Genomic DNA, 26,699 nt, shown 5'->3' on the forward strand with positions numbered 1-26,699 from the left:
GTGGATAAAGTGTCGACCTCAACCTGGAACACTGAGGTCACCAGTTCGAAACCCTGGGCTTGCCTGGTCAAGGCACATATGGGAGTCGATGCTTCCTGCTCCTCTCCCTTCTCTCTCTCTCTCCTCCTTCCCCCCAAAGTAAATAAATAAAATCTTTTTTTAAAAAAGTCAAATAATATAATAAGCAGATGGAATGAAAATTTCTACTTCCCTACTCTATCTCTATCCCCCACAACCACTCTTGGTTAATTCACAAGGTAGTTCTAGGGATTCGATAAAATACAGTGTGTCCGTAAAGTCATGGTGCACTTTTGACCGGTCACCGGAAAGCAACAAAAGATGATAGAAATGTGAAATCTGCACCAAATAAAAGGAAAACTCTCCCAGTTTCATACCTATTCAGTGCAGTTTGATGTGGGCTCACGCACAGATTTTTTAGGGCTCCTTAGGTAGCTATCCCGTATAGCCTCTACAGACTCGTCACTGACTGATGGCCTACCAGAACGGGGTTTCTCCACTAAACTGCTGGTTTCCTTCAACTGCTTATCCCACCGAGTAATGTTATTCCTATGTGGTGGCGCTTCATTATAAACGCGCCGATATTCACATTGCACTTTGGTCATGGATTCGAATTTAGCGAGCCACAGAACACACTGAACTTTCCTCTGTACCGTCCACATCTCGACTGGCATGGCTGTCGGCTGCTCCGCTGTATACACGGTGTTATGTCATCATCTGCAAATGCGCACATGCTGCCACATCATCCTACAGAAACTGAGAGGGTTTTTTTTTATTTGATGCAGATTTTACATTTCTATTGTCTTTTTTTGCTTTCCTGTGACCGGTCAAAAGTGCACCATGACTTTACAGACACACTGTATATGAGGAAGTACTAAACTCATGCTAGTATCATAGCCACTAGCCACATGTAGCTATTTAAATTAGTTAAAAATAGGATTTAAAAGACTTAGTTCCTTAGTCACACCAGGCACATTTCAAGTGCTCAGTAGCCCCATGTAGCTAGTGGCTACTTTATTGGGCAGTGCAGGTATCAATCATATCCAGTAACATTGGCCAGTCCTGCTAAAACTTTAGTGACATAAAGACTATACCGTTGAACCAAGATTTAAAAAATCTGTGTCTAGCAGTTTTTGTTTTAGCTGATAAAATATCACCATGTTGACTCTCAGCTTTTTGTTTTAACTAAATGCAGATGGTCAGAGTCTAATGTTTTTTCTTAGATATTTGGGAATTATAGTTAAGCTATTTTTCTAGGATAAAGATGTCAGCTTTTCTAAGAGCATGAGTGTTTTCTATCCCCTTTGAGCTCTAGACTTGCATATCTTGCTTTTTAGTTGGCCCCTCTTGAATATATTGTATTAAAGGTACTCAAGTACAATATGTCTAAAATTAAACTGATTTCCCTCTCACTCCCCGCCCCCCAGAGAACGCCAAATGTTGGTCCTCTTTCTTTGTTCCTTATTTCAGTGAATAGACTCCATTATCTTTCCACTTATAAAATCCAGAAAACTAAGAGTGATCCTTAATAACTCACTCTTCCTGATTTATCCATTCTGTCAGGTTTTATTAATCTTATTTGTTTCTTGAACTGTCTACTTCCTTTTTTCACTGCTCCCACTTGTTTATTACCATCATCTTGCCTGAAATTTCTACAATAGCTTCCATTGTTGTCTACTTCAATTTTGGCCCCTAATTTATTATCCATCCTAAAGGCACAGTGAATTTTTTTTTTAACAGAAACAAAGAGAGAGTCAGAGAGAGGGATAGATAGGGACAGACCGGAAGGGAGAGAGATGAGAAGCATCAATCATCAGTGTTTCGTTGCGACACCTTAGTTGTTCATTGATTGCTTTCTCATATGTACCTTGACCATGGCGCTACGAAAGACCAAGTAACCCCTTGCTCGAGCCAGCGACCTTGGGTCCAAGCTGGTGAGCCCTACTCAAACCAGATGAGCCTGCTCTCAAGCTGGCAACCTCAGGGTCTCGAACCTGGGTCCTCCGCATCCCAGCCTGACACTATCCACTGCACCACCGCCTGGTCAGGTGGCACAGTGAATTATTTTGAAATACACATTTGATTGTCACTTTCCACTCCTCTTCCTCAGTCTTTTTATGGTTTCCCATTGCTTCTAGGGTAAAAATGAAACTCTTTAACTATGCTTAGCTGTCTAGCCTCATCTTTTACTGTGTTCTGCTTAACTCTCCACTTCAAGCAAGCTGGCCTTGTTTTAGTCCTTATACTTGTCTTGAAGGCCTTTCCTTGCGCATGCCTTTCTCCCTGTCTGGACCACTCTTTCTCTACTTCTCCTTCACTTGTTGGCACCTTCCTTAATGCCTCAACTGGAGTTTTGCTTCCTTAGGTAATACTCTAACTTTTCAGATTAGGTAGTAACAGCATACATTTACCACAGTTTCAGTTCACATTTACTTTTGTGATTATATGATTGTCTTTCTCTTCCACTGCCTCTAAACCCTATGAAGGCGGGAACCACATCTTAATTTTTTTTCTGGCTTACTGTTGAATCCCTAAAACCTAGCTCAGTGCTTGACACCAGATGTTGATTGAATTTCCAAGTCAATGTGATTAAAGATTTCAGTTCATGGATTTTTGTAATATAGAATTTTGAATATTGATACTTATAAATATAATAGTTAATATAAGAGTAGTTAAACCACCAGTTATACTGTTTTTTCAAATGCATAAAGCAAATTAGTATTTTGATAATATAAACTTACAATATTAATTATTAAAAACATTAGGCATTATAAAATATGGCACAGTATTCATAGAATATTTTATAATAAACTCATATTTTAGAACAGTTTTAGATTTACAGAATCATTACAGAGATAGTGTAGAGATTCCTATACCCCATGTCCAGTATTCTCTATTATTAACATACTAAATTGTATGGGACATTTGTCACAATTGAAGCAATATTTATACATTATTATTAACTAACGTGTACAGATCGCTTCAGTTTTCTCCTAATGTTCCTATTCCAGGATCCTATTCGGATATCACATTACATTTAGTCATGTGTCTTCTTACTTTTGAGATGCTTGTTTCTCAGACATCTTGTTTTTGATGATAAATTGATACTTTTGAGGATTATTGGACAGGTATTTTGTAAACTGTCCCTCAACTGTGATTTGTCTGAGGCTTTTCTCATGGTAAGGCTGGGCAGTGTGTTTTTGGGAGGAAGATGACAGAGGTAAAGTGTCCTTCTCATATCATATCAAGAGTAAATACTCCCTGGCTGGTTGGCTCAGTGGTAGAGCATCGCTGGGTGTGTGGATGTCCCAGGTTCGATTCCTGGTCAGGGCACAGAGAAGTGACCATCTGCTTCTTCACCCCACCCCCCACCTTCTCTTTATCTCTCTCTTCCCCTCCCACAGCATGGCTCTGTTGGAGCAAGTTGGCCCGGCTGCTAAAAATAGCTCAGTTGCCAAGCCACCGCCCCAAATGGACAGAGCATCCCAAATGGGTAAGGGGCTTGCCTGGTGGATCCTGGTCAGGGCACATGTGGGAGTTTGTCTCTCTGTCTCCCTTCCTCACACTTAACAAAAATAAATACTATCAGGGCCTCGCCGTATAGCTCAGTTGATTAGAGCATCGTCCCCAAAGTACAAAGGTTGCTGGTTCCATCCCCAGTCAGGGCACATACAACAACAGATGTTACTGTCTCTCTCCTGCTCTCTCCCTTCCTCTCTCTAAAATCAGTAAAATTAACATTAAAAAAAAGAGTAAATACTGTCAGTATGCCTTAGCACTGTTGATTTAACTTTAGTCACCTGGCATGAGATAGTTTTATCAGGTTTGTCCATTGTAAAGTTACTTTTTTCCCTCCTCTTTAGGCATATTGTATGTCTTACAAGAAAGTCACTACAGGAAACGCACACTTAAAAAGTGGGGAAGTAGACCTGACCAGGCGGTGGCGCAGTGGATAGAGCTTCAGACTGGGATGCGGAAGACCCAGGTTCGAGACCCCGAGGTTGCCAGTTTGAGCGCGGGCTCATCTGGCTTGAGCAAGAAGCTCGCCAGCTTGGACCCAAGGTCGCTGGCTCGAGCAAGGGGTTATTCAGTCTGCTGAAGGCCCACGGTCAAGGCACATATGAGAAAGCAATCAATGAACAACTAAGGTGTCGCAGTGCGCAACGAAAAACTAATGATTGATGCTTCTCATCTCTTCGTTCCTGTCTGTCTATCCCTCACTCTGACTCTGTCTCTGTAAAAAAAAAAAAAAAAAAAAAAAAAAAAAAAAAAAAAAAGTGGGGAAGTTATGTTTCACCTACTTAACAGTGGAGCAGTACACAAACTTAATTGTGGAGCAGTAAACAAACTTTGATGAATTCTTCTACAGGGGGTACTGTATTTGCCTCTCCCCCACCACCACTTATTATTCAGTCATTTATATGTATATCAATATTGGCTCATGGATATTTATTATATACTCTGATTTGTAATCTAGTAGTCTTACTTATTTTGTTGCTCAAATTGTTCCAGCTTTGGCCGTTGGGAGCTCTTTCAGTTGGTTCCTGTATTCCAGTGGTTAGGAACCTATGGCTTGCGAGCCAGATGTGGCTCTTTTGATGGCTGCATCTGGCTCGCAGACAAAACTTTAATAAAAAAATAATAATGTTAAAAATATAAAACATTCCCATGTATTACAATCCATTCATTTCCTACCGCTCATGTTCATGGTTGCAGGTGGCAGGAGCCAATCACAGCTGTCCTCCGGGACAACACCAAATTTTTATTGGATAATGCATAAGGTACATGGGTCGTTGTATGGCTCTCACGGAATTACATTTTAAAATATGTGGTGTTCATGGCTCTCTCAGCCAAAAAGGTTCCCGACCCCTGCTGTATTCCTTTGACATATCCCCATCATTGTGAGTTTTTTGTTGCTGTTACACAGGTTTTTTTAAGCACCTTTTACTTTCTGACACTACAAGATGCTCCAGGCTCATCTTGTGTATTTCCTGCTCCAGTCCTAGAATCAGCCAATTCTCCAAGGAGCACTGGTTCCATTTATGGAAGAATGATACTAGAAAACAAGATTTGGGCACTACTGTATATGTGATTATTGTTGGGGTTGCTTCTAGGAAATACATACTTATTATATACGTATCTATAAATATTTCTATATGTAATTATGTCTATATTAATCTGTATTCTTAGATGATTTACCCTGAGCTTTTTTCCATTGAAAAAAATTACTTGTGAATAGTGAGGGGTTTATTTTAGATGGTTTTGAGAACTTGAGTAATAGAAGAAAAGTAGCTCTCCAGTTCTCTTGGTTCTTGGTCAGCCTCATTGCTAATATTCTGGAACTTAGCTAGTCATCTATGAAGAATGAGGCCACAGTGCACTAAATAATTTAGAGCTTATTTACAGCTAGTTTTCTTTCAGGGAGTAATTTAGTTTTGAGAGTCTTATCATTTTACTTCTCATTAGTTTCTCTGTAACACAATCTGAGTAGGGAAAATAAAAAGACTTCTCCAAACAGTTAATTTAGTTACTTGATTAAACATTGGTAATGATGGTGGGGATGGGAATAGTTGAATATCTGTTAGGTTGATTTTTAAACTCTTTCCCATTACTAGATGTAATTGAGAATTATCTACATTTTGTTAAAGCTTTCTACTTTTGAATTGTCTAAGAACTTATAGGTAGTTGATGTCTAGCAAAATAGCTTTTGCAGATACCAAATAGTTGTTGACATAAAGACAGCAGCATAATGTAAATGATTTTTTTTATCATCTTGTTTCTTTTTATTTGGGGATTCTACTTTTGAAAGGAAGTGTAATGTCCTTTAAACGTATTATGTGGTTAACCATTTTCAGTTCAATGTCATTTGCATTAGACAGAGAGAAGGATTTTTTTCCTATTTTAAGAAAATTACCGGCCCTGGCCATTTGGCTCAGTGGTAGAGCGTCGGCCTGGTGTGCAGGAGTACCGGGTTCAATTCCCGGCCAGGGTACACAGGAGAAGCGCCCATCTGCTTCTCCACCCCTCCCCCTCTCCTTCCTCTCTGTCTCTCTTTTCCCCTCCTGCAGCGGAGGCTCCATTGGAGCAAAGTTGGCCCGGGCGCTGAGGATGGCTCCATGGCCTCTGCCTCAGGCGCTAGAATGGCACTGGTCGCAACAGAGCAACGCCCCAGATGGGTAGTGCATCGCCCCCTGGTGGGCATGCCAGGTGGATCCCAGTTGAGCGCATGTGGGAGTCTTGTCTGACTGTCTCCCCGTTTCCAACTTCAGAAAAATACAAAAAAAAAAAAATTACCATCATAAAAAATTATTGTTTTGCTACCTTTTGCCCTGAGTTTTCTATATTTACCAACTTAGCATTGTCTTTGACAGAACTCCTTGGTCCCATGTATTATATAATATTTATAGCATTTTGCCAACTTTTTACTTAAGTACCCCCAAAAGAATAACCCTTCAGATGTTTCTTTGGAGACTCATATTTTATCACAAAAATTCAGCATATTTCTTAGAAGACATATATGTATTGTTTTATTTAAATGGATTTTGCTTTAGGCTCCATAATATTATACTTCCTTTAATAAAAGGAGTATAAATTCTTATTCCAGTATGATGCTGTGTTTATCCTTTTTATATCACCTTGTTTATATCTGCCTTTCAGTATTTTAAGCATACTATTTCACACTATTTCAGGGTGTGTGAATCCCTTAATTTGAAAACCTCACGACATGATTTCTGATCAGCAACACTCATTCTCTATGTAGATCCTTTTAGCTTCTGAATCTTGAATTTATTGGCATCATGGAGACTCTAATGCCATTTTTTTTATGTTTTCTGGTATTCATGGAGTCTTTTTGTTTTTTCTTAATTTCCAGGATCTTGGCAAATCTAGTACCTTTTGCCCTCTCTTTCCTGGGAAGACCCTAAATGCATTTAAGAGTATGAGGGTATAGAATACTTACTCATTAAATTCTGGTTAAAGTTCTTAATATATCATAGTTTCCCTTTGGATAGATCTAGTCTGTTTAGTTTATAGAAATCAAAATGTGATTTTGATCATAAAATCAAAACAACTGCAAACAGTTGGGTGAATTATAATAAACTTCAGGTGGTATTATTTATGCATTTTTTTTACAAATATTAATTAGTAATTCAACTTTATAGGTAATTGGTTCTTACACTCATTAGTTAATGAATACCTTTGGCTGATTTAAAGAAGTAGAGCCCCAGAGATAGTCATCTTTGGCCTCTAGTATAAATGTACCTATGAAGTCTGAACATTAATGGTAGTTTTGTAATAGTAATTATCATTCTATTTTGAAAACCGTTTTTAAAAGATAACTGTGAATTTATGTAAAGACAAGAAAACTTTTTAAACAATACAAATTATGTTATTAATTTTTTAAATCTTTTCATTTCCCATAGCCCTGGACTAATAATTTGGTTGGTTAGAGCGTTGTTCCCAAGTGTAGAGGTTGCGGGTTTGATTCCTGGTCAGGGCACATACAGGAGCAGATCAGTGTTTCTCTCTCTCTCCCTCTCCCTTTCTCAGAAATCAATAAAAATAAACATTAAAAAAAATCTTGTCATTTCCCATGTATGTTAGCCATCAAAGTTATGAACAAACTTTTAAAAAATAAATGTGAAGAAGGTCAAAACCTTTCAAGAATATGAATTAAATACAGATTTAGTACTTATTTCTGTAATTCTCAGAAACTTGATTTCCTGTTTCTCTGCCTGGGGTTATTTGGTCTTTTCTTGAACTGGATGATAATGATATATTTTCCTAATTGGTGCTGCTGTTTAATACAGGGGAGCAGATGATAACTTCTATTTTACAAGAAAGTACAAGGTAGCAAAAATGAACTGACTTAACTTTTTTATTTTCCATTTCACTCTTGGATGTCTCCACAGTTCCTTCCTCCTTTTCTTACCTCAGTGGAAGAGATTTCCTCCTCCTATCTAAGGGTAATTTCTCTATCTTTGCTAGAATTCCTTACTGGTTTTTTTTTTCTTTCTTTTTTTTTTTATTTCTCTGAAGTTGGAAACAGGGAGGCAGTCAGACAAACTCCCGCATGCGCCTGACTGGGATCCACCTGGCACGCCCACCAGGGGGCGATGCTCTGCCCATCTGGGATGTTGCTCTGCTGCAATCAGAGCCATTCTAGCACCTGAGGCACAGGCCATGGAACCATCCTCAGCGCCCGGGCCAACTTTGCTCCAGTGGAGCCTTGACTGCGGGAGGGGAAGAGAGAGACAGAGAGGAAGGAGAGGGGGAGGGGTGGAGAAGCAGATGGGCGCCTCTCCTGTGTGCCCTGGATGGGAATCGAACCCAGGACTCCTGCACACCAGGCCGACGCTCTACCACTGAGCCAACCGGCCAGGGCCATTCCTTACTGTTTTTAAATTTTTTATTCATTTTAGAGAGGAGAGAGAGAAAGAGAGAAGGGGAGGAGGAGCATGAAGGATCAACTCCCATATGTGCCTTGACCAGGCAAGCCCAGGGTTTGAACTGGTGACTTCAGCATTCCAGGATGACATCGTATCCACTGTACCACCACAAGTCAGGCTATTTAAAAAAAAAATTTTTTTTAATTTTTAATTTATTGATTTCAGAGAGAAAGGGCAAGGGACAGAGAGAAGAAGAGAGAGAGAAATATTGATTTTGTTGTTCTACTTGTTTATGTATTCATTGGTTAATTCTTGTATGTGCCCTGACCAGGGATCAAATTTTGCCACCTTAGAGTATTAGGATGATGCTCTAACCAACTGAGCTACCCTGCCAGGGCTCCTTATTGTTTTTAAAAAGCTTTTATTTTTATCTCATTTTAGACTTAAAAAATAGTAAAGAAAATTTCCTTATAGTCCCCACTCCTCCTCCCCTAATGCTAATACCTTATATAACCATAATATAATTATGAAGGATAGGAAATATAGCCTGACCAGGTGGTGGCTCAGTGAATGGAGCGTCGGCCTGGGATGCTGAGGACCTCGGTTTGAAACCCTGAAGTTGCAGGCTTGAGCGCGGGTTCATCTGGCTTGAGTGTGGGCTCATCTGGCTTGAGCGTAGGCTCACCAGCGGGGTCACCGGTTTGAGCATGGGATCATAGACATGACTCCATGGTTGCAGGCTTGAGCCCAAAGGTCGCTGGCTTGAAGCCCAAGGTCACTGGCTTGAGCAAGGGGTCACTGGTTCAGCTGGAGCCCCCCCCCCCCCCGTCAAGGCATATATGAGAATATATGAGAAAGCAATCAATGAACAACTAAGGTGCTGCAACGAAGAATTGATCTCATCTCTCTCCCTTCCTGTATGTCCCTGTCTGTCCCTCTCTCTTTCTCTTGCAAAAAAAGAAAAAAAGAAAGAAAGAAAGAAAAAGAGTAGGAAAAAACAGTTATATAGTATGGGAAACATTTGTACAGTATTATTAACTAAACTATAGACTTTATTAGAATTTCACCAAATTGTCAACTAACCCCTTTTAGGATCTCATTTAGGAACTCTCATTGAATTTAGTTATTTCTCTATAGTATCCTTTAAAGAAAACTATAACTTCCTCATATTTATCTTTCATGCCATGACAATTTGAAGAGCACTGATCAATTATTTTGCAGAATGTACCTTAATTTTGGTTTGTACAAGGTTTTCTCATGATTGGACTGAGCTTATGCATTTTTGGCAAGATCACAAAATGATGTTGCACCCTCAGTGCATGTGTCAAAGGCATTACAAGATTGATAAGTCTTACTACTGATGATTACTTATCAATTGGTTAAGTTAGATCTGTTCAGTTTCTTCACTTATTATCTTTCCTTTTCAGTAGGTAAGTAGCTTGTGGGAGATGTTTGGAAACTATATAAATCCTGTTTGTCCTCAAATTTTGCCCTCTGATTTTTGTATTCATCAGAGGATATCATCTGCAACATTTATTGTCTAATTGAATGGTGATAGCTTTCCTCTTTATTTTTCTCTGTTTATTAATTGAGATTCTGTTGTGAGAAAGAATTGTCTTTTTGCTCCCATTTACTTATTTACTAGATTATTTATGTCAGTATACCTCACTAATATTTGCTTCATTCTGTGGGTTTAAATCCAGTACTATCATTTATTTTGTTGCTCACTTTGTTCTACCCTTGACCACGAGGGGCTCCTTCTTTGCTCTTTTGACAAGTTCCCCTCTCTTTTTAAAAATTTTTTTCTTACTGTTGACACAAAAATATATGTCAGGCTCATCTTGTATATTTCTTGCTCCAGCCTTAGAATCAACCACTTCTCCTTAAGAACTCTGGTCCCTTTTATTGGAGAATGGCATGTAGAGGCCAAAGCTGGAATATCAGGTTAACTCATTGCTACTGGCTATCACTGCTTCTAGCCCTCTCCATGAATAAAGTCTAGGAAACCTATACATATACATACATATATGTGTGTGTGGGTATAATACCCTGTGAAAAACTTTTACTAATTATATTAACAGTATTTATGTAAAATTATGAACACCATCTATATTAACCTTTTAAATTGTTTCACATCTAAAATGATTTTATGAATTTATTTTTTAATTATGGAGATATGTATTCTTATATTCTGCATACATTTTCTGAATATTTGGTTTTGTTTGTTCACCTGTTATAATCAATAGATACTTACATGATTATAGGTAGTTTTGCAAAGCAAATTATGATTGAAGTAAACTTGTTGTGTTGTGGAATATTTGTAAGGCTGTTGGTGAGGTGATACAGCTTTTAACTAATTTTTTTAATGTGTGTTTAACACATTTTATTTTTAGGCATGTCTGACTGCAGCAATGATACTACTACTCGTGGTGCATCTAAACCAGCCACAGAAGAAGTCAAGTCTAATTCTGAGGTGATTGGGTGGCATTTACACTGTTAATTAAAGTCAGCCCATCTCAATCAAAGTTTTAGACTGTACAAACTAAGGTAGTTGGTCTAAACATGTGTCATTCTAAAGAAACTCTTTTACGCACTTAGACACAGGAAAGGCGTAGGAAGGGAGAGATGTCTTCATAATCGGAAGTAAGTTGCCCTTTGCCTTTTCACATAAAAATGAACATAAAAGTAGGGGTCAAACTATATTTCTTTTTTTTTTTTTTTTCTTTTTTCATTTTTCTGAAGCTGGAAACGGGGAGAGACAGTCAGACAGACTCCCGCATGCGCCCGACCGGGATCCACCCGGCACGCCCACCATGGGGCAACGCTCTGCCCACCAGGGGGCGATGCTCTGCCCATCCTGGGCGTTGCCATATTGCGACCAGAGCCACTCTAGCGCCTGGGGCAGAGGCCACAGAGCCATCCCCAGCGCCCGGGCCATCTTTGCTCCAATGGAGCCTTGGCTGCGGGAGGGGAAGAGAGAGACAGAGAGGAAAGTGCGGTGGAGGGGTGGAGAAGCAAATGGGCGCTTCTCCTGTGTGCCCTGGCCGGGAATCGAACCCGGTCCTCCGCACGCTAGGCCGACGCTCTACTGCTGAGCCAACCGGCCAGGTATTTCTAGTTTAAATATGAAATGAGGTTTCTGTTGAAATAATAGTAGTTAAGTTTCACATTTTAGTTCATCTACTCTCATATGCTCTCTAGTTAAGTATGCATCAGAATCCAAGTGTAGAGTTGTTTTTGTTTTGTTTTACTTGAAATACTGAGTTCTGGATTTCAGACTCCCTGAGCCAGAATATACAGTGATACAGTGACAAACACAGGGACATGTGTATTTTTTTGTTTTGTTTTTGGAAGTTCTACAGGTGATTCCAATATATAACACCTAAGAATCACTGTACTAGTTCATTAGAATAAAGGAAAATATATTAGGAGGTTAATTTTATATTGAAATCAAGTCACTAGGTAGTTTTTGAATACCTAATAATGCCTGAGATACTTAGAGTGCTTACAGAGTAGCACTTTCATATTGTCTCACCTTGGTCCTTGGGACAATTTGTTATAGTGCATTTAGGTAAGTAGAATAATTATTATTTTCTCCCTTTATTTGTTGAACATATTTAACCTTCAGAGAGGTAGTGACTGACATTTAGAATTGGCAAGGCTAGAATTCTGACTCCAGTTGCAATGGTTCTGAACCAGTTTTCTCTCTGTATATGTGGCATAATAGGCACAGCTTTTCTTCAGTCAAGCCGAGACACTGTGAATCTGTGTGACAAGCTTTAACATAGGATTTAGATCTAGATAGTTTATTTTTAGTTTAACAGCCAAAGATGAGTTCTGGTTGGCAAATTATGTATTATCTTTGGAGGATTCAGGATTTGTTGTAATTTAAAATAGTTTGACTTTGACCATTTTTCAAAGCAGTGTTGTACTTATATTTAGGTCTGAGATACTGTATTTATCTTAACTTGTAGATTTGATTTCTTTATGATCAGATCTCTGAATCTCTACTGTTGAATGATGATCAGAAAAGGTTTAGTGCAATGGTTCTCAACTTTTCTAATGCTGTGACCCCGCAATACAGTTCCTCATGTTGCAGTGACCCCAAACCAAAAAATAATTTTGGTGGCTACTTCATAACTGTAATTTTGCTACAGTTATGATTTGGAATGTAAATACCTGATATGCATTATGTATTCTCATTGCTACAAATCAAACATAATTTAAACATAGTGATTAATCACAAAAACAATATTTAATTATATATTGAGAAATATTTATTACTAATGGGCCTCCTTACCTAGTGTATTGGGGCTACCATTCCATAAATAGCTGCTTAACTAATGGATCTGTTTTTTCCAGATTAGTGGCAAGTTTTCTGTGTAGAACAGTGTGAACTACGTCATAGGATACACTGCAGTTTCTGCACAGCATGGTATCTTTCAGGGCTCTTTCACACTATAAAGCAGTGGTTTCTGCGGTGGAATCCACATCTCATTTACTTCAATGGGAGACCCGTGGATTCCGCAGAAGAGAGATCCCCTGTATGGCAGAAATGACAGTTCCAACACATTTCTTCCTGTCCTATTCAAGTCAATGGGAGGCCACAGCAGATTCCGCTCAAATATAGAGCATGTTGCTGAATTTTTTCCATGCTAGAACTTTTCCCAGAGCAGAGAATTTCCGAAAGTGGAATCCGCCACCCTCAATAGACTGAAAGAGGCCTCACACTGAGGAATCTGCTGTGCGGATTCTGCAGTGTAAAAGATCTGCCTCCTATAAAAGTCTATTGGGGGTGGCAATAGACTGAAAGAGGCCTCACACTGAGGAATCTGCTGTGCGGATTCTGCAGTGTAAAAGATCTGCCTCCTATAGAAGTCTATTGGGGGTGGCAGATTCCACTTTCGGAAATTCTCTGCTCTGGGAAAAGTTCTAGCATGGAAAAAATTCAGCAACATGCTCTATATTTGAGTGGAATCTGCTGCGGCCTCCCATTGACTTGAATAGGACAGGAAGAAATGTGTTGTAACTGTCATTTCTCCGCCTCTTACTGAAATCAAAAGGAGGCTGCGGCAGATTGTGTGGTAACCCGAGATTATCGGGAGCTCTCTTCCACAAAATCCGCCACACTCCCAATGAAATCAATAGGAGGCGGATTCAATGCCAGAAACCGCTGATTTCAGAATATGGGAAAATAGTGGGAGATATGGGAGATAATTATACATTGGGTAACGGTGTGAACTACATCTTTTTTTTTTTACTTTTTTTTATTATTTTTTTATTTTTATTTTTTGTATTTTTTTTTCTGAAGCTGGAAACGGGGAGAGACAGTCAGACAGACTCCCGCATGCGCCCGTCCGGGATCCACCCGGCACGCCCACCAGGGGCGACGCTCTGCCCCACCAGGGGGCGATACTCTGCCCCTCCGGGGCGTCGCTCTGCCGAGACCAGAGCCACTCTAGTGCCTGGGGCAGAGGCCGAGGAGCCATCCCCAGCGCCCGGGTCATCTTTGCTCCAATGGAGCCTTGGCTGCGGGAAAGAGAGAGACAGGGAGGAAGGAGGGAGGGGGTGGAGAAGCAAATGGGCGCGTCTCCTATGTGCCCTAGCCGGGAATCGAACCCGGGTCCCCCGCTCGCCAGGCCGATGCTCTACCGCTGAGCAAACCGGCCAGGGCTGAACTACATCTTATAGTGGTCTCTTATAGTATAAGACCAATGTAGTTCACAGTGTGTAAATGTATGGTGCTTTGTGTAAATATAAGCTGCTTTGTGTACTGTGTAATGATTACACACAAAGCACCTTACACTTACACAGTATTATGTGTATGGTGTGTGTACTGTTTTTACATTATTAACCTTTTTTACACCAGCAGGCTGTCTCACAGGCTCTCTTGGCTCTCTGCCTCTTGCCTCTCTGCCTCCTAGGCTTCTGTCCTCCGGCGCTTGCTGCACCCGCCCACTGATGACGTCAGCAAGTGCGGGACACACGTAATGCGCTGTTATGGACTGTGGAGCATCCCCCCCCCCCCCCCCCCCCCCCGCTTCCCCGCCCCCCGCCGCCCCCCCCCCCCCCCCCCCCCCCCCCGACGGATGATGCAGTCACGTCTGCGCATGACGGCAGGCATTCAGTTTGGAACACACGTCCATAACGGCGTGCGTTCAAGCTGAATAGCACTGCTGCAGACGGTAGTGTGGCTTCTCAGAGGCTAAAGCCATCGGAAATACGTATTTTCTGATGGCTTTAGGCGACCCCTGTGTTTTGGTCGTTCAACCCCCGCCAGGGTCGCGACCCACAGGTTGAGAACCGCTGGTTTAGTGCATGTGAACTACCGGAAAGAATAGCAGCAGCCTAGCCAATGAAGAAAGTATTCTGCAGGGTGGGCAAAAGTAGGTTTACTGCAGTGAGTACGTAAAACACAGGGTTTATTCTTGTATTATTTATTATGGTATTATTTTCCATAGGAGTAACTATGAGCCTACTTTTGCCCCACCCTGTATTTGTGGTTTACCACTGTAAGTTTCATCTTTGTGAATGTCACTCATAGATGCTGAACTGAAAGTTTCCTGCTCAGTAGAGAGTTAAACTTGGATGATGATGAGCAGAAGGAAACGACTGCCAAATAATTGATTGTTCAAAATTTGTCTATAAATTAATGATAAAATCCATCTTTGGCATTCCCTGCATTTTTAGCCATCCCCAAATGTGCACCATCCACAGGAAATACTGTTTTTTTTTAAAAAAACCACACCAGGTATGAGTGTAATATGAATTTGTGACCAAATTAAAAAGCATTATGTAAGTTTACAGTTAACTGAAGTAGGATTTAGGAATATTTTGTAACTTATAATTCTCCATTTATTAGTATTCTACTAACTTAAATCAGCTTTTTTGCAAAATCCATAATGAAAACATTTTTGGGGTCAAATTTAGTTACAAGAATTTTTCTTTTTAATATTTTGTACCTCTGCATATATTTTGGCCATTCTCTTAATTTTAAATGTTCTATACATAAGAATTTTCCTAATCCTAATCTTAGCAGAGCTTTGCACATACTGGTGGTCAATTGGATGAATTAATGAATTCTGACTACTGGTATTATATATTTTTTGGAATAGACTGTGGTGACCTGGTGATAATTTTCATTTCTTTAAAAGCAGTAGAAAACAACAACAAGAAGTCCAGCTTTTTGAACATAGTGCAAACATTATCAGTCCTGAACAAGAAGAGACTTAAAATTCATTAAGGTTCTGTAAAGTCAATTTCCTTGCTCATGATCTCTTAGCTAGTTAATTGCAGAACACGCAGATCACATGCTGTTTCCATTAAAATGTCTGTTTCATCAGTGACCATAAAAATGCTTTCTTCTTCTACATATAGATTTTTATGTGTGTGTGACATCGGTTTTTTTTCTTTTTGAATTAAAAAAAAAGAGAAGAAGAAAACATGAGCTTGGCTTTCTTTGTACTTTATTCCAATTATGTTTAGAACAGATAAAGGTAGATTTTGTTCTTTGTATTTTTTTTTTTCTTTCTGAAGCTGGAAATGGGGAGAGACAGTCAGACAGACTACCACATGCGCCCGAACGGGATCCACCCGGCACGCCCACCAGGGGCGAGGCTCTGCCCACCAGGGGGCAATGCTCTGCCCCTCTGGGGCATTGCTCTACCGCGACCAGAGCCATTCTAGCTCCTGGGGCAGAGGCCAAGGAGCCATCCCCAGCGCCCGGGCCATCTTTGCTCCAATGGAGCCTTGGCTGCGGGAGGGGAAGAGAGAGACAGAGAGGAAGGGGGGGGGGTGGAGAAGCAAATGGGCGCTTCTCCTATGTGCCCTGGCCGGGAATCGAACCCGGGTCCCCCACACGCCAGGCCGACGCTCTACCACTGAGCCAACCGGCCAGGGCTGTTCTTTGTATTTTTAATATTCAAACTTCATACCTTGAAATGTGTTTGAACTGCTGCTTCTTTATCTATAGAGGAAATAATAGCCTAATAGGCACTATTCACTTAGAGTCTATTTGGTGCCAGGCTGGGTTTTATACATATTATCTCATTTAATGCAACTGTAACCATGTGTGCAGTTGATGTTTTCTACCTCGTTTTATAGATTAGGCAGTAAAGACCTGGAAGGTTTAACATAACTAAAGAGGTATAGAGCTCTGACTTGAACCAAAGAAAGTAGAAAATATTAGTAAATGTAAGAGACTAACTAGGAAAAAATTATTTAAAGATAGAAAGGTTTGGGAAACAGGCAAGTAAGTTGTATTTGAAACAACAACAAAGGAAAGCAAGTAAATTAATTGTGTCAGGTATTTATTAATGTATCCTGAGATTATTGACTGAATTCTTTCTGTATGCCCTTCAATATAGTAACACTAATACATATATCAGTTTCTAATATCCAAGAATAATATACAGATATTTGCATTCTTTTTTTATGTAAGTAACTCAGAGGCCTAAAAAAGTGAATTGGGTGCAGATCTTGCACTCAAGGTGCATGTTGATTAATGTAGGAAATTTTTTAATAAATAAAATCCAGAATAATGCCTCTAGAGTGGCACAGATGAAGAACTGTAGCAGTTCAGAGTATCAGCTAGGAACATTAGTGAAGGTGGCATTAAACTGAGTCTTAGAGTGAGGGTAGAATTTGAACATGTGTGTGATGACAATCACTGCCAAAACAAAGACACAGAGGAAGGAAATTGAGAGACATGTATAAGAAAGTGTGAGGAGTTAATTTTGATTTAGTACAGTATCTGAAGAAGTATATAATCTGTAGAAGGGTAGGTCATGTCGTGGAAGGGTTTTGAGTGTCAGGAGAAGTTGGCTTTTACATTGTAAATACTGGGGAGGGAGACAAGACATGTTAAACATATATAAATTATTTTATAATTCAGTATAAAGTAGTCCTTACTACTATAAAGCAAGATAAGGGGCTAAAGAATCTTGAAGGGTGCTGATTTATACCGGTTGGTCCAGCTTCCCTTCTTAGATGATGTTTGAGCAGAAACCTGAATGGCATGAGAGGGAGAGTCATGTGAAAACCTGGGAGTAAGAACCTTCTAGAAAGAGGAAACAGCAAGGGCAAAAATAAGATTGGTGTTTGAGGAGCCAGGGTGAGGGGTCTGTGGCTGGAACCAAATATCAGTGAGGAAGGACTGGGAGGAAATGGGGGTCAAGTGGTAGCTGGCAGCTAGGGTTGCTTAACATGGAAATGAGAGTGGCAGGCAAAAGATGAAGTTGGGAGATTTGAAATGTAGCATTCGGTTAGCAGGGGTTGAAAATATAAGACAAATTAGGTGTTGACATTAATAAAGTATTTGTTACAAAAAAACTGCAACTTGAAATAAAAGTTAAATAGTAAATGAATTCCCATGTACTCATCATCCAGATTTAATAATCCTCTGGATTTAGCACATTTGTTTTGTCTATTACTTCATAATAATACAGCAGTTTAAGGGTCATCTTCCTTTTAAAACCATAAAATTGCCAAGATAGATAGAACAAAGAAAAAGAAGAACAAGGCTACAAATGATATCATTTGTAACCATAATTCAACTGTCTTGATATTGGTGTATTTTAGAAAAATGTGGTTAGGGCACCCTTAGTAACAAAGTTAGGAAGAGAAGCTGTACTGGTAAATGCTAGTATTGGTAGAACTACCCAATATCTGTCCTGTTGGTCCTGAGCTGAAATTAATGTACTGTAATTATAATATCTTTAGTTTTATAAGCAATTGCACATTTGATTCTTCTAATAGCTGTGTAATATATAGGTGAGGTTAATAATCTTATTTTACAAATGTGGAAATTGAGACTTAGGGAAGTAAAGTGACTTCCTTAAAGTTGTAAATAGAGGCAGAACTGGTCCTTAAATTCACATCTTCTGATACCTTGGTTAGTTCTCAGATTCCATACAGTAGCTTGTTCACCTAATACTTTGAACCATGTTGAATTAACACTTTACAATAAATACAATAACCATTTTTTTTCCTTTTTCAAGTGAGAGAAGGGGAGATAGAGAGACAGACTCCCACATACACCCACCCCGACCAGGATCCAACCAGGATCCACCTTGCAACCCCCGTCTGGGGCTATGCTTGCAACTGAGCTATTTTTAGCACCTGAGACGGAGGCTCCATGGAGCCATCCATCCTCAGCGTCCAGGCTAATGCACTTGAACCAATCCAGCTGGCTGCAGAAGGGGAAGAGGGGAGTGAAGAAGCAGATGGTCACTTATCCTGTGTGCCGTCACTGGGAATCAAACCTGGGACATCCACATACCGGGCTGACGCTCTGCCCCTGAGCCAGCTAGGCCAGGGCTGACACGAACCATTTTTCAAGAAGGTCATATTTTACTAATACGGAAGGAAATTTCAAACACCATTTGAATTATGAGTTCAATAGACTTGCTTTCTCTTTTTGTAGGCAAAGAAAAATCTAAGTAATTTCATCTGACACATAAGGCATTTGTGGTTTTTGATATTGGAACAAAAGATGGCCTCTGTTAACATGCACAATTAGTCAACTTAAGCACCTGCGTGCGACCTTCATTGTCTGAAACCATAACTGTAAGAATTAGGGTTGAATATTTTCAGCTTCTCTTCTTTCTTTTCTTCTTCCACATTGTTTACTTTCTTTACTGTTCTTTTGTGTAGAATTGACTGAAATTAAGAATTTAGTCCTTTAAATTAGATGAATACATAACTATTATTTGATAGCAGAACAAAATACCCATTGAATACAAGCAATCAATGAACTGAGGATTGGGAACATTTCACTGGATTTTTAAATGAATTTTCAAATAACTTTTTAAAAGGGTAGATTTAAGAAACAATTGAGAAAACTTTATTTTTGCTTGTTCAGTGGTAAATTAAAGAACAATGTTAAATGTGTGCTTTAGAAGATAAAATGCTGTGTACAATCTCGGAAGTCTAATTAAGGCTAAGACAAATTCTTTTACATCCTTTCTAGAAAGTTTCTACCTTGTTTCTAAGAATTTTAGAAATTGGGTTTTACTGTTAATATTTCCATATACCTTCTCTTGCATTATTATTAAGATAAATATTTAGTCTTGGGATCAAATTTTGTTAATTTTACATGTTATTTTCCATGGGGTATTCACCTATAAATGCTGACTATCGAACAAAAAGCCTTTTAAAATATTATGTCAAGGTATAATTTCAGGATTTGCAAAGCATAAGTAGTGCCAGAAAAAATTACGAGCTTTTTTTTTTTTTTTAGGAAGAAAGTTGTTCTTTTTTTTTTTTTTTTTTAAATATTTATTTATTTTGTATTTTTCCGAAGCTGGAAACGGGGAGGCAGTCAGACAGACTCCCGCATGCGCCCAACCGGGATCCACCCGGCATGCCTACCAGGGGGTGATGCTCTGCCCATCTTGGGGCGTCGCTCTGCCGCAATCAGAGCCATTCTAGCGCCTGAGGCAGAGGCCACAGAGCCATCCTCAGCGCCCGGGCAAACTTTGCTCCAGTGGAGCCTTGGCTGTGGGAGGGGAAGAGAGAGACAGAGAGGAAGGAGAGGGGGAGGGGTGGAGAAGCAGATGGGCGCTTCTCCTGTGTGCCCTGGCTGGGAATCGAACCTGGGACTCCTGCACGCCAGGCCGACACTCTACCACTGAGCCAACCAGCCAGGGCATGAGCCTTTTTCTTTTAGCCGAAGTCTTGTACAGCTACAGAAAAAGGCTATAGACCAGGAGTTGGATTGACAAGGAGAAGAGTCACTGTACATTCTGAAGCTGAAGTTTAGTAGACATGAGGTTGCCTAATTGGCCAGGATGGAGAGAGTTAGGGGAGAGTATGGCATGAGAAGCAGGTGGAGAAGTAGGTAGGATCAGATTGTAAGCAATTTGGGAGCCATGTTATAGCTATTATATATAGTATTGAGAAAGTTGCTTGATTATCTAGTATTTTGCGCCTTCTTAAAAAATTATTTTAATTCAGTTGTAGAGAGAGAGTAGAGAGAAAGAGAGTGAGAGAAGAGGGGGAGGAACAGGAAGCATCAACTCCCATATGTGCCTTGACCAGGCAAGCCCAGGGTTTCGAACCAGCGACCTCAGCATTCCAGGTTGATGCTTTTTCCACTGCACCACCACAGGTCAGGCTATTTTGAGATTTTATATAATAAGACACAGGCTCTCCCTTTCCCTAGCCTCATCTTGTAGAGGCTTTCCCCAACAATGCAAGGGGGGTGTAGCTGGGCAGCCAGAAAAATAAATAGATGTAACACTTGACTGAAGCCTGCCTGGGCAAACGAAAAAGAGGATTTTTTTTTTTTCTGTTTTAAAATATCGAGGAGGAGGAACAGAGGGGTATTTTTGTTTGTTTGTTTGTTTGTTTGTTTTGATGCTCTGCCATGCTCTAAATATTCTCATAGAGGAGAGTGCTTATGATTTTCAGGCTCTGGATTAAACAGGGAATATGTCAGTAAATATCACTTAGGACTCTGCTGTAATTTTTATAGTGAGAGGGTATTGGTCTAATTTATTTTTGTCATGGAGACATATTTGGAAAATGACAACTTTGCCACTAAGTTACAGAGCTACAAGTTGGTTCCTCCTTGTATGTGGGCACTATGACCAGGGCCATATGCCTCCCCTCATCAGACTAGGGTGTGCTCTGTAGGTGATTTGGGGCATATAGAAAAAATAGATTCTTTATCATTAAAGATGGCAGAATGGAATTTTACCCTTAAAAAATATCAACAGTTTGTCTGACCATGCAGTGACGCAGTAGATACAGCGTTGGACTGGGACGCAAAGGACCCAGGTTTGAAAGCCTGAGGTCGCTGGCTTGAAAGCAGTCTCATTTGGCTTGAACGTGGGCTCACCAGCTTGAGCCCAAGGTTGCTGGCTTGAGCAAAAGGTCACTCGCTCTGCTGTAGTACCCCCCATTCCTGGTCAAGACACATGAGAAAGCAATCAGTGAACAACTAAGGAGCCACAAGGAAGAATTGATGCTTAGCATCTTTCTCCCTTCCTGTCTGTCTGTCCCTATCTGTCCCTCTCTCTGACTCTCTCTGTTACAAAAAAAAAAAATCAACTTTATTGAGGTAAAATTTACATGATAAAAGATGTGTTCATTTTATTTATTTATTTATTTATTTATTTGAGAGGAGGGGAGACAGAGGGACACTCCCACATGTGCCCTGACCAGGATCCACAGCACATCCTCTACAGAGGGATGTCCAGCCCATCTGTGGCATTGCTCTGTTGCTTGACAACCAAGCTATTTTTAGCACCTGAGGCATAGGCCACCTGAGCCATCCTCAGCTCCTGAGGCCAACTCATTCAAACCAATTGAGCCATGGCTGTGGGAAGGGAATAAAGAGAGAGAGAGAGGGAGGGAGAATGGAGAAGGAGGAGTGGAGAAGCAGGTCGTGTGCCCTGACCTGGAATGAAACCCAGGACATCGACACATGGGCCGAGCACTACATATGAGCCAACTGGCCAGGGCCGGCATGTGCCCATTTTAAATACTGCACATTCCAGTGAGTTTTGACAAATTAATAAACGTGGGAAACCATGATCATAATCAAGATACAGTATGCTATCATCATTCTAAAGTTTCTGTACCCCTTTGGTGAATCCTCCCCTCCCTAACCTCTCTCTCTAGGCAGTAGCTGATCTGTCATGATAGATTAGTTTTGTATGTTCTAGAATTCTGTGTATGTATGAATGCTATAGTTTGTATTCTCTTGTGTCTGGCTTTTTTAGTTTAGCATAATGTTTTGAGATTAAGCAACAGTTATTGCATACGTCAGTGCAATAACGTCAGTGCAATGCATTACTTTTTAAGGCTGAAGCCTTTTCCATTATATTATTTTACACAATTTGTTTAGCCATTAACCTTTTGGTGGACATTTTTTATTTTTTTAGTTTTGGGCTCTATGAATAAATCTGGTGTGAATACACATATACAAGCCTCATCAGGACATTAGTTTTCATTTCTCTGGTAAATGCTTAGGTGTAGAATGGCTGAGTCATATCATATGGTCAAGTGTATTTACTTTTTAAGAAATTGCTAAACACTTCTCCAATTTATATTCTCTCCATCAGTGTATGCAAGTTCCAGTTAGTCTTTACCAACAATTGGTATTGTCAGTCTTTTTAAACTTCAGCCATTGTACCGCGTGTATAGTTGTACCTTATTGTGGTTAAATTGCATTTCCGTGATGATCAGTGATGTTGAACATCTTTTCATGTATTTACTTGCTAATTCATACATTTTGTTTTGTGGCATGCCTGTTAAAATTTTGGCCATATTTTATTTATGTTGTCTTCTTATTAAATTTCAAGACTTATTTATATATTTGGAATAATATTCATTTGTCAGATATATTCATATATTACATCTGTTTTCTCCCAATCTGTGGCTTGCCTTTTTATTTCTTTTTTTTTTTTTTTCTTGTGGCAGAGACAGAGAGAGTCAGAGAGAGGGACAGACAGACAGGAAGGGAGAGAGATGAGAAACATCATCAATTCTTTGTTGCAGTTCCTTAGTTGTCCATTGATTGATTTCTCATATGTGCCTTGACCAGGGGACTGAGTGACCCCTTGCTCGAGCCAGCGACCTTGGGCTCAAGCTGATGAGCCTTGTTCAAACCAGATGAGTCCGCGCTCAAGCTGGCAACCTCGGGGTCTCGAACCTGGGTCCTCCATGTCCCAGTCCGGCGCTCTATCCACTGTGCCACCGCCTGGTCAGGCACCTTTTTATTTCTTTAATATTGTCTTTTATTTATTTATTTTATTTTACTTTTTTCTTTACAGGGACAGAGAGAGAGAGAGAGAGAGAGAGAGAGAGGGATAGATAGGGACAGACAGGAACAGAGAGAGATGAGAAGCATCAATCATCAGTTTTTCGTTGCGACTCCTTAGTTGTTCATTGATTGCTTTCTCATATGTGCCTTAACCGTGGGCCTTCAGCAGACCGAGTAACCCCTTACTTGAGCCAGCGACCTTGGGTCTAAGCTGGTGAGCATTTTTTATTTTGCTCAAGCCAGATGAACCTGCACTCAAGCTGGCAACCTTGGGGTCTCGAACCTGGGTCCTTCCGCATACCAGTCCAACACTCTATCCACTGCGCCACCGCCTGGCCTGCGCCACCGCGTGGTCAGGCTAATATTGTCTTTTAAAGAGAAGTTTCTAATATTGATGAAGTCTAGGTTATCAGTGTTTTGGTTTTTTTGTTTTTGGGGTTTTTTTTTTGTATTTTTCTGGAGTTGGATATGGGGAGGCATTCAGACAGACTTCCGCATACGCCCGACCGGATCCACCCGGCACGCCCACCAGGGGGCAATGCTCTGCCCATCTGGGGCGTTGCTCTGTTGCAACCAGAACCATTCTAGCGCCTGAGGCAGAGGCCAAGGAGCCATCCTCAGCACCTGGGCCAACTTTGCTCCAATGGAGCCTTGGCTGCGGAGGGGAAGAGAGAGACAGAGAGGAAGGAGAGGGGGAGGGGTGGATAAGCAGATGGGCACTTCTCCTGTGTGCCCTGGCTGGGAATCGAACCCGGGACTCCTTCACGCCTGGCCGACACTCTACCCCTGAGCCAACCGGCCAGGGCTCAATGTTTTTATTTATGTGTTTTGTGTCCTATCTAAGAAATGTTTGCCTGCCCTAGAATCATTATTCAGTCTTACTAATAAGCCCATCACAGGCATTCTTTATTTCTGTTACGATTTTGAGCTCTGGCATTTCTTTATTGTTATTTCTTAGGATCTCTGTAACTGCTTACATTGCCCATCTGGCATGATATCTACTTTATCTGTTGCAGCCCTTAGCAAATTAAACATTATTATTTTAAATTTCTGATCTTATAAGGTCAGCATCTTTGCCATGTCTAGCTGTAACGCTTGCTCTCTGTCTTCAAATTGCGTGTGTGTGTGTGTGTGTGTGTGTGTGTGTGTGTGTGTGTGTGTTTCCTTTGGAACACCCACTAATTCTTTCTTTTTCTTTTTCTTTTTCGAGGCAGGAAGGGAGAGAGAGATGAGAAGCGTGAACTTGTAGTTGTGACACTTTAATTGTTCATTGATTGCTTCTCATATGTGCCTGGACTTGGGGAGGGGTTCCAGCCAAGCCAGGGACCCCTTGCTCAAATCATTTACTTTGTGCTCCAAGCCAGCGACCTTTGGGCTCAATCAAGCCAGTGACCCCACACTCAAGCTGGTGACCTCAGGGCTTTGAACCTGAGACCTCAGCGTCCCAGGTTGATGCTCTATCCATTGCACCACCACTGGTCAGGCCCGCTAATTCTTTCTTGAAAGCCAGACATGATATATTGGGTAAAAGGAACTGCTATAAATAGGCCTTTAGCAATGTGTTGGTGAGGTGTGGGAGGAGGGGAGCATTTATAGTTCTATAGTTAGGTTTCAGTCTTAAGTGAGCCTGTACCTCTGGACTGTGGACTTCACAAATGTTTCTCAGGTTTTTTTCTCTGTTTCCTCCTAGGTGTGTTAGGGTGGCCAGAGTGTGCTGAATTTGGGTTTTTTTCTTCCTCGGGTCAGTAAGGCACAAGTAGGTTAGGTTCTGGTTTCTCCTGAGGGTAGTCCTTGTTAAGAAGAACAACATGCTCTGGTACATTTCAGAATGGTTCCATTTCTCCTCCCCAGCTGGAAGGATGAGGGCATTTTACTCCAGTATTTACTGTGGTAAACTGGTCCAGCTCCTGGAGGTAAAACTCACAATATTATGGGGTTCTCATTATTCTCCCTGGAGTTTGTCACTCTCGGAGTCATAACACTGAGCATCCATCAATTCCAGTTCAGGTGTCCCTACCCGAACACTGGTTCCTAAGGTGGTTCCCACTGGTGAGGCTTCACTCTCATAACCCATGACTCCCTGTGTTTGCCTGTGTGTCTCTCCAGTTTGGGGAGCAGCAGTTTGCCCCGTGTCTTCCCCTCACTTATGAATCCAAGAAGAGTTGTGATTTTTCAGTCTTTTCAGCTTTTTTCATCCATTGTTAGGATGGAGGGGCAACTTCTAAGCTCCTTACATTCAGAAATAGAAACAGGAAGTTCTGCCATCAAAGTTAAGACTTAGTATTTCTCCACCCCACAGTAACCACTGTTCTGCTTACCATCATCATACCTCTTTGGTTTCTTTTTTAATTGAATCATACAGTATGTACTCATTAAGTGTGGCTTCATTTGCTCAATCTTATTTCTGTGAAATATATTGTAATAAGCCTTTTTTGTATTTTATAGAAATAGAGAGTAGACCACAAAACTATTTGCACTATCACATGCTTTTAGTAGTATGACAGCCTATAATAATTCTCTAAAATAATGTTATTGGGAGCAGATTCAGGCCTGTAGATTAAATACACGTACACACTCTTATTGTTTGATCTGATTTTCTAATTCTGTGCAGTGCGGTATCAGGAGCAGCAGCTAGCTTCAGGTCTGAGCATGAGAACATATGTTGTTAGGTATTGATTCTGTTCCTATCATATACCTCTGTCAAGACCTTTCTTCTAGTGGTCACTATTGTTAAATGTCTGTGAGGAGAAAGGGGCACCTGTTCTCTGTGAAAAGTGGAATAAGTTGTTCAGCTTATTGAATCTGAAGCTTTTTTATTTTTAAAGTAAGGGAAAATAGATTACTTTTAAGATTCTTTACAAATATAAAATTCTCATTTTAACTTGTAGCCACACATTTTTTATTACATCACATATGATTTGAGAAAGAAAAATTTTTACCAGTCATAATTTACATTCTATTATTGATTAACCATATTAGTTTCTGAAAAAAAATTATATTTTCTATGGTTATAAAATTAAGGAATGTATTTTTAAACATCATTTGACTTTTAGAACAGTAAAGTCAGAGTGTAAAAACTTAATTTTCCTAGTATAGAGATTTAGATTTTTTGTTATATCAGGGAAACTCTTTAGACAAAAGCTGACATAGAAACCCATTATATACAATTGGAAAAATAGAGCTCCTTTAGTTAAATTAATAGCCAAGTGTGGTTTTTTGTAATACCTTCCAATTGTAAGTGGTAGTCTATCATAACACTATTAAAAAGGCAAAGATATTGCCCCCTGATACTTACAACAAGTAACTTGTTTTAATTGAGAAATTTGAGTGCAGTTTTAAAGCCAGATGCATCTTTGTTTTATTAATATTATGTTTATTATATAAGTATTAGGAAGGTTATAATTATTTTTTAAAATGCTATAATGGTGGCTTTTAAGTACCATTATCATGAATGTAGTTTTTTGAATTTCACCTTTTATGATTTAGTGTTATTTATGACTGTTTCTTTCCTCCTTTTTTTTTTT

The 26,699-nt window shown here is 40.1% G+C and overlaps 1 protein-coding gene across 4 annotated transcripts in view; it reads left to right on the forward strand.

Annotated features, from left to right (window-relative positions):
* ARFIP1 (ADP ribosylation factor interacting protein 1) overlaps positions 1-26,699 on the forward strand; it is a 108,957-nt gene that overhangs the window by 6,170 nt on the left and 76,088 nt on the right. For 3 of the 4 annotated variants that reach the window (XM_066386562.1, XM_066386559.1, XM_066386569.1), the window contains exon 2: positions 10,799-10,878. The exons of the other annotated variant lie outside the window; for it this stretch is intronic. In XM_066386562.1, coding sequence (XP_066242659.1) covers positions 10,801-10,878 — 78 coding nt within the window. In that variant the 5' untranslated portion in view covers positions 10,799-10,800. The remainder of the gene's footprint in view (positions 1-10,798; positions 10,879-26,699) is intronic. 4 annotated transcript variants of the gene reach the window in all.

This window comes from Saccopteryx leptura, chromosome 1, assembly GCF_036850995.1.
Source record: "Saccopteryx leptura isolate mSacLep1 chromosome 1, mSacLep1_pri_phased_curated, whole genome shotgun sequence".
Lineage (NCBI taxonomy): Eukaryota > Metazoa > Chordata > Mammalia > Chiroptera > Emballonuridae > Saccopteryx > Saccopteryx leptura.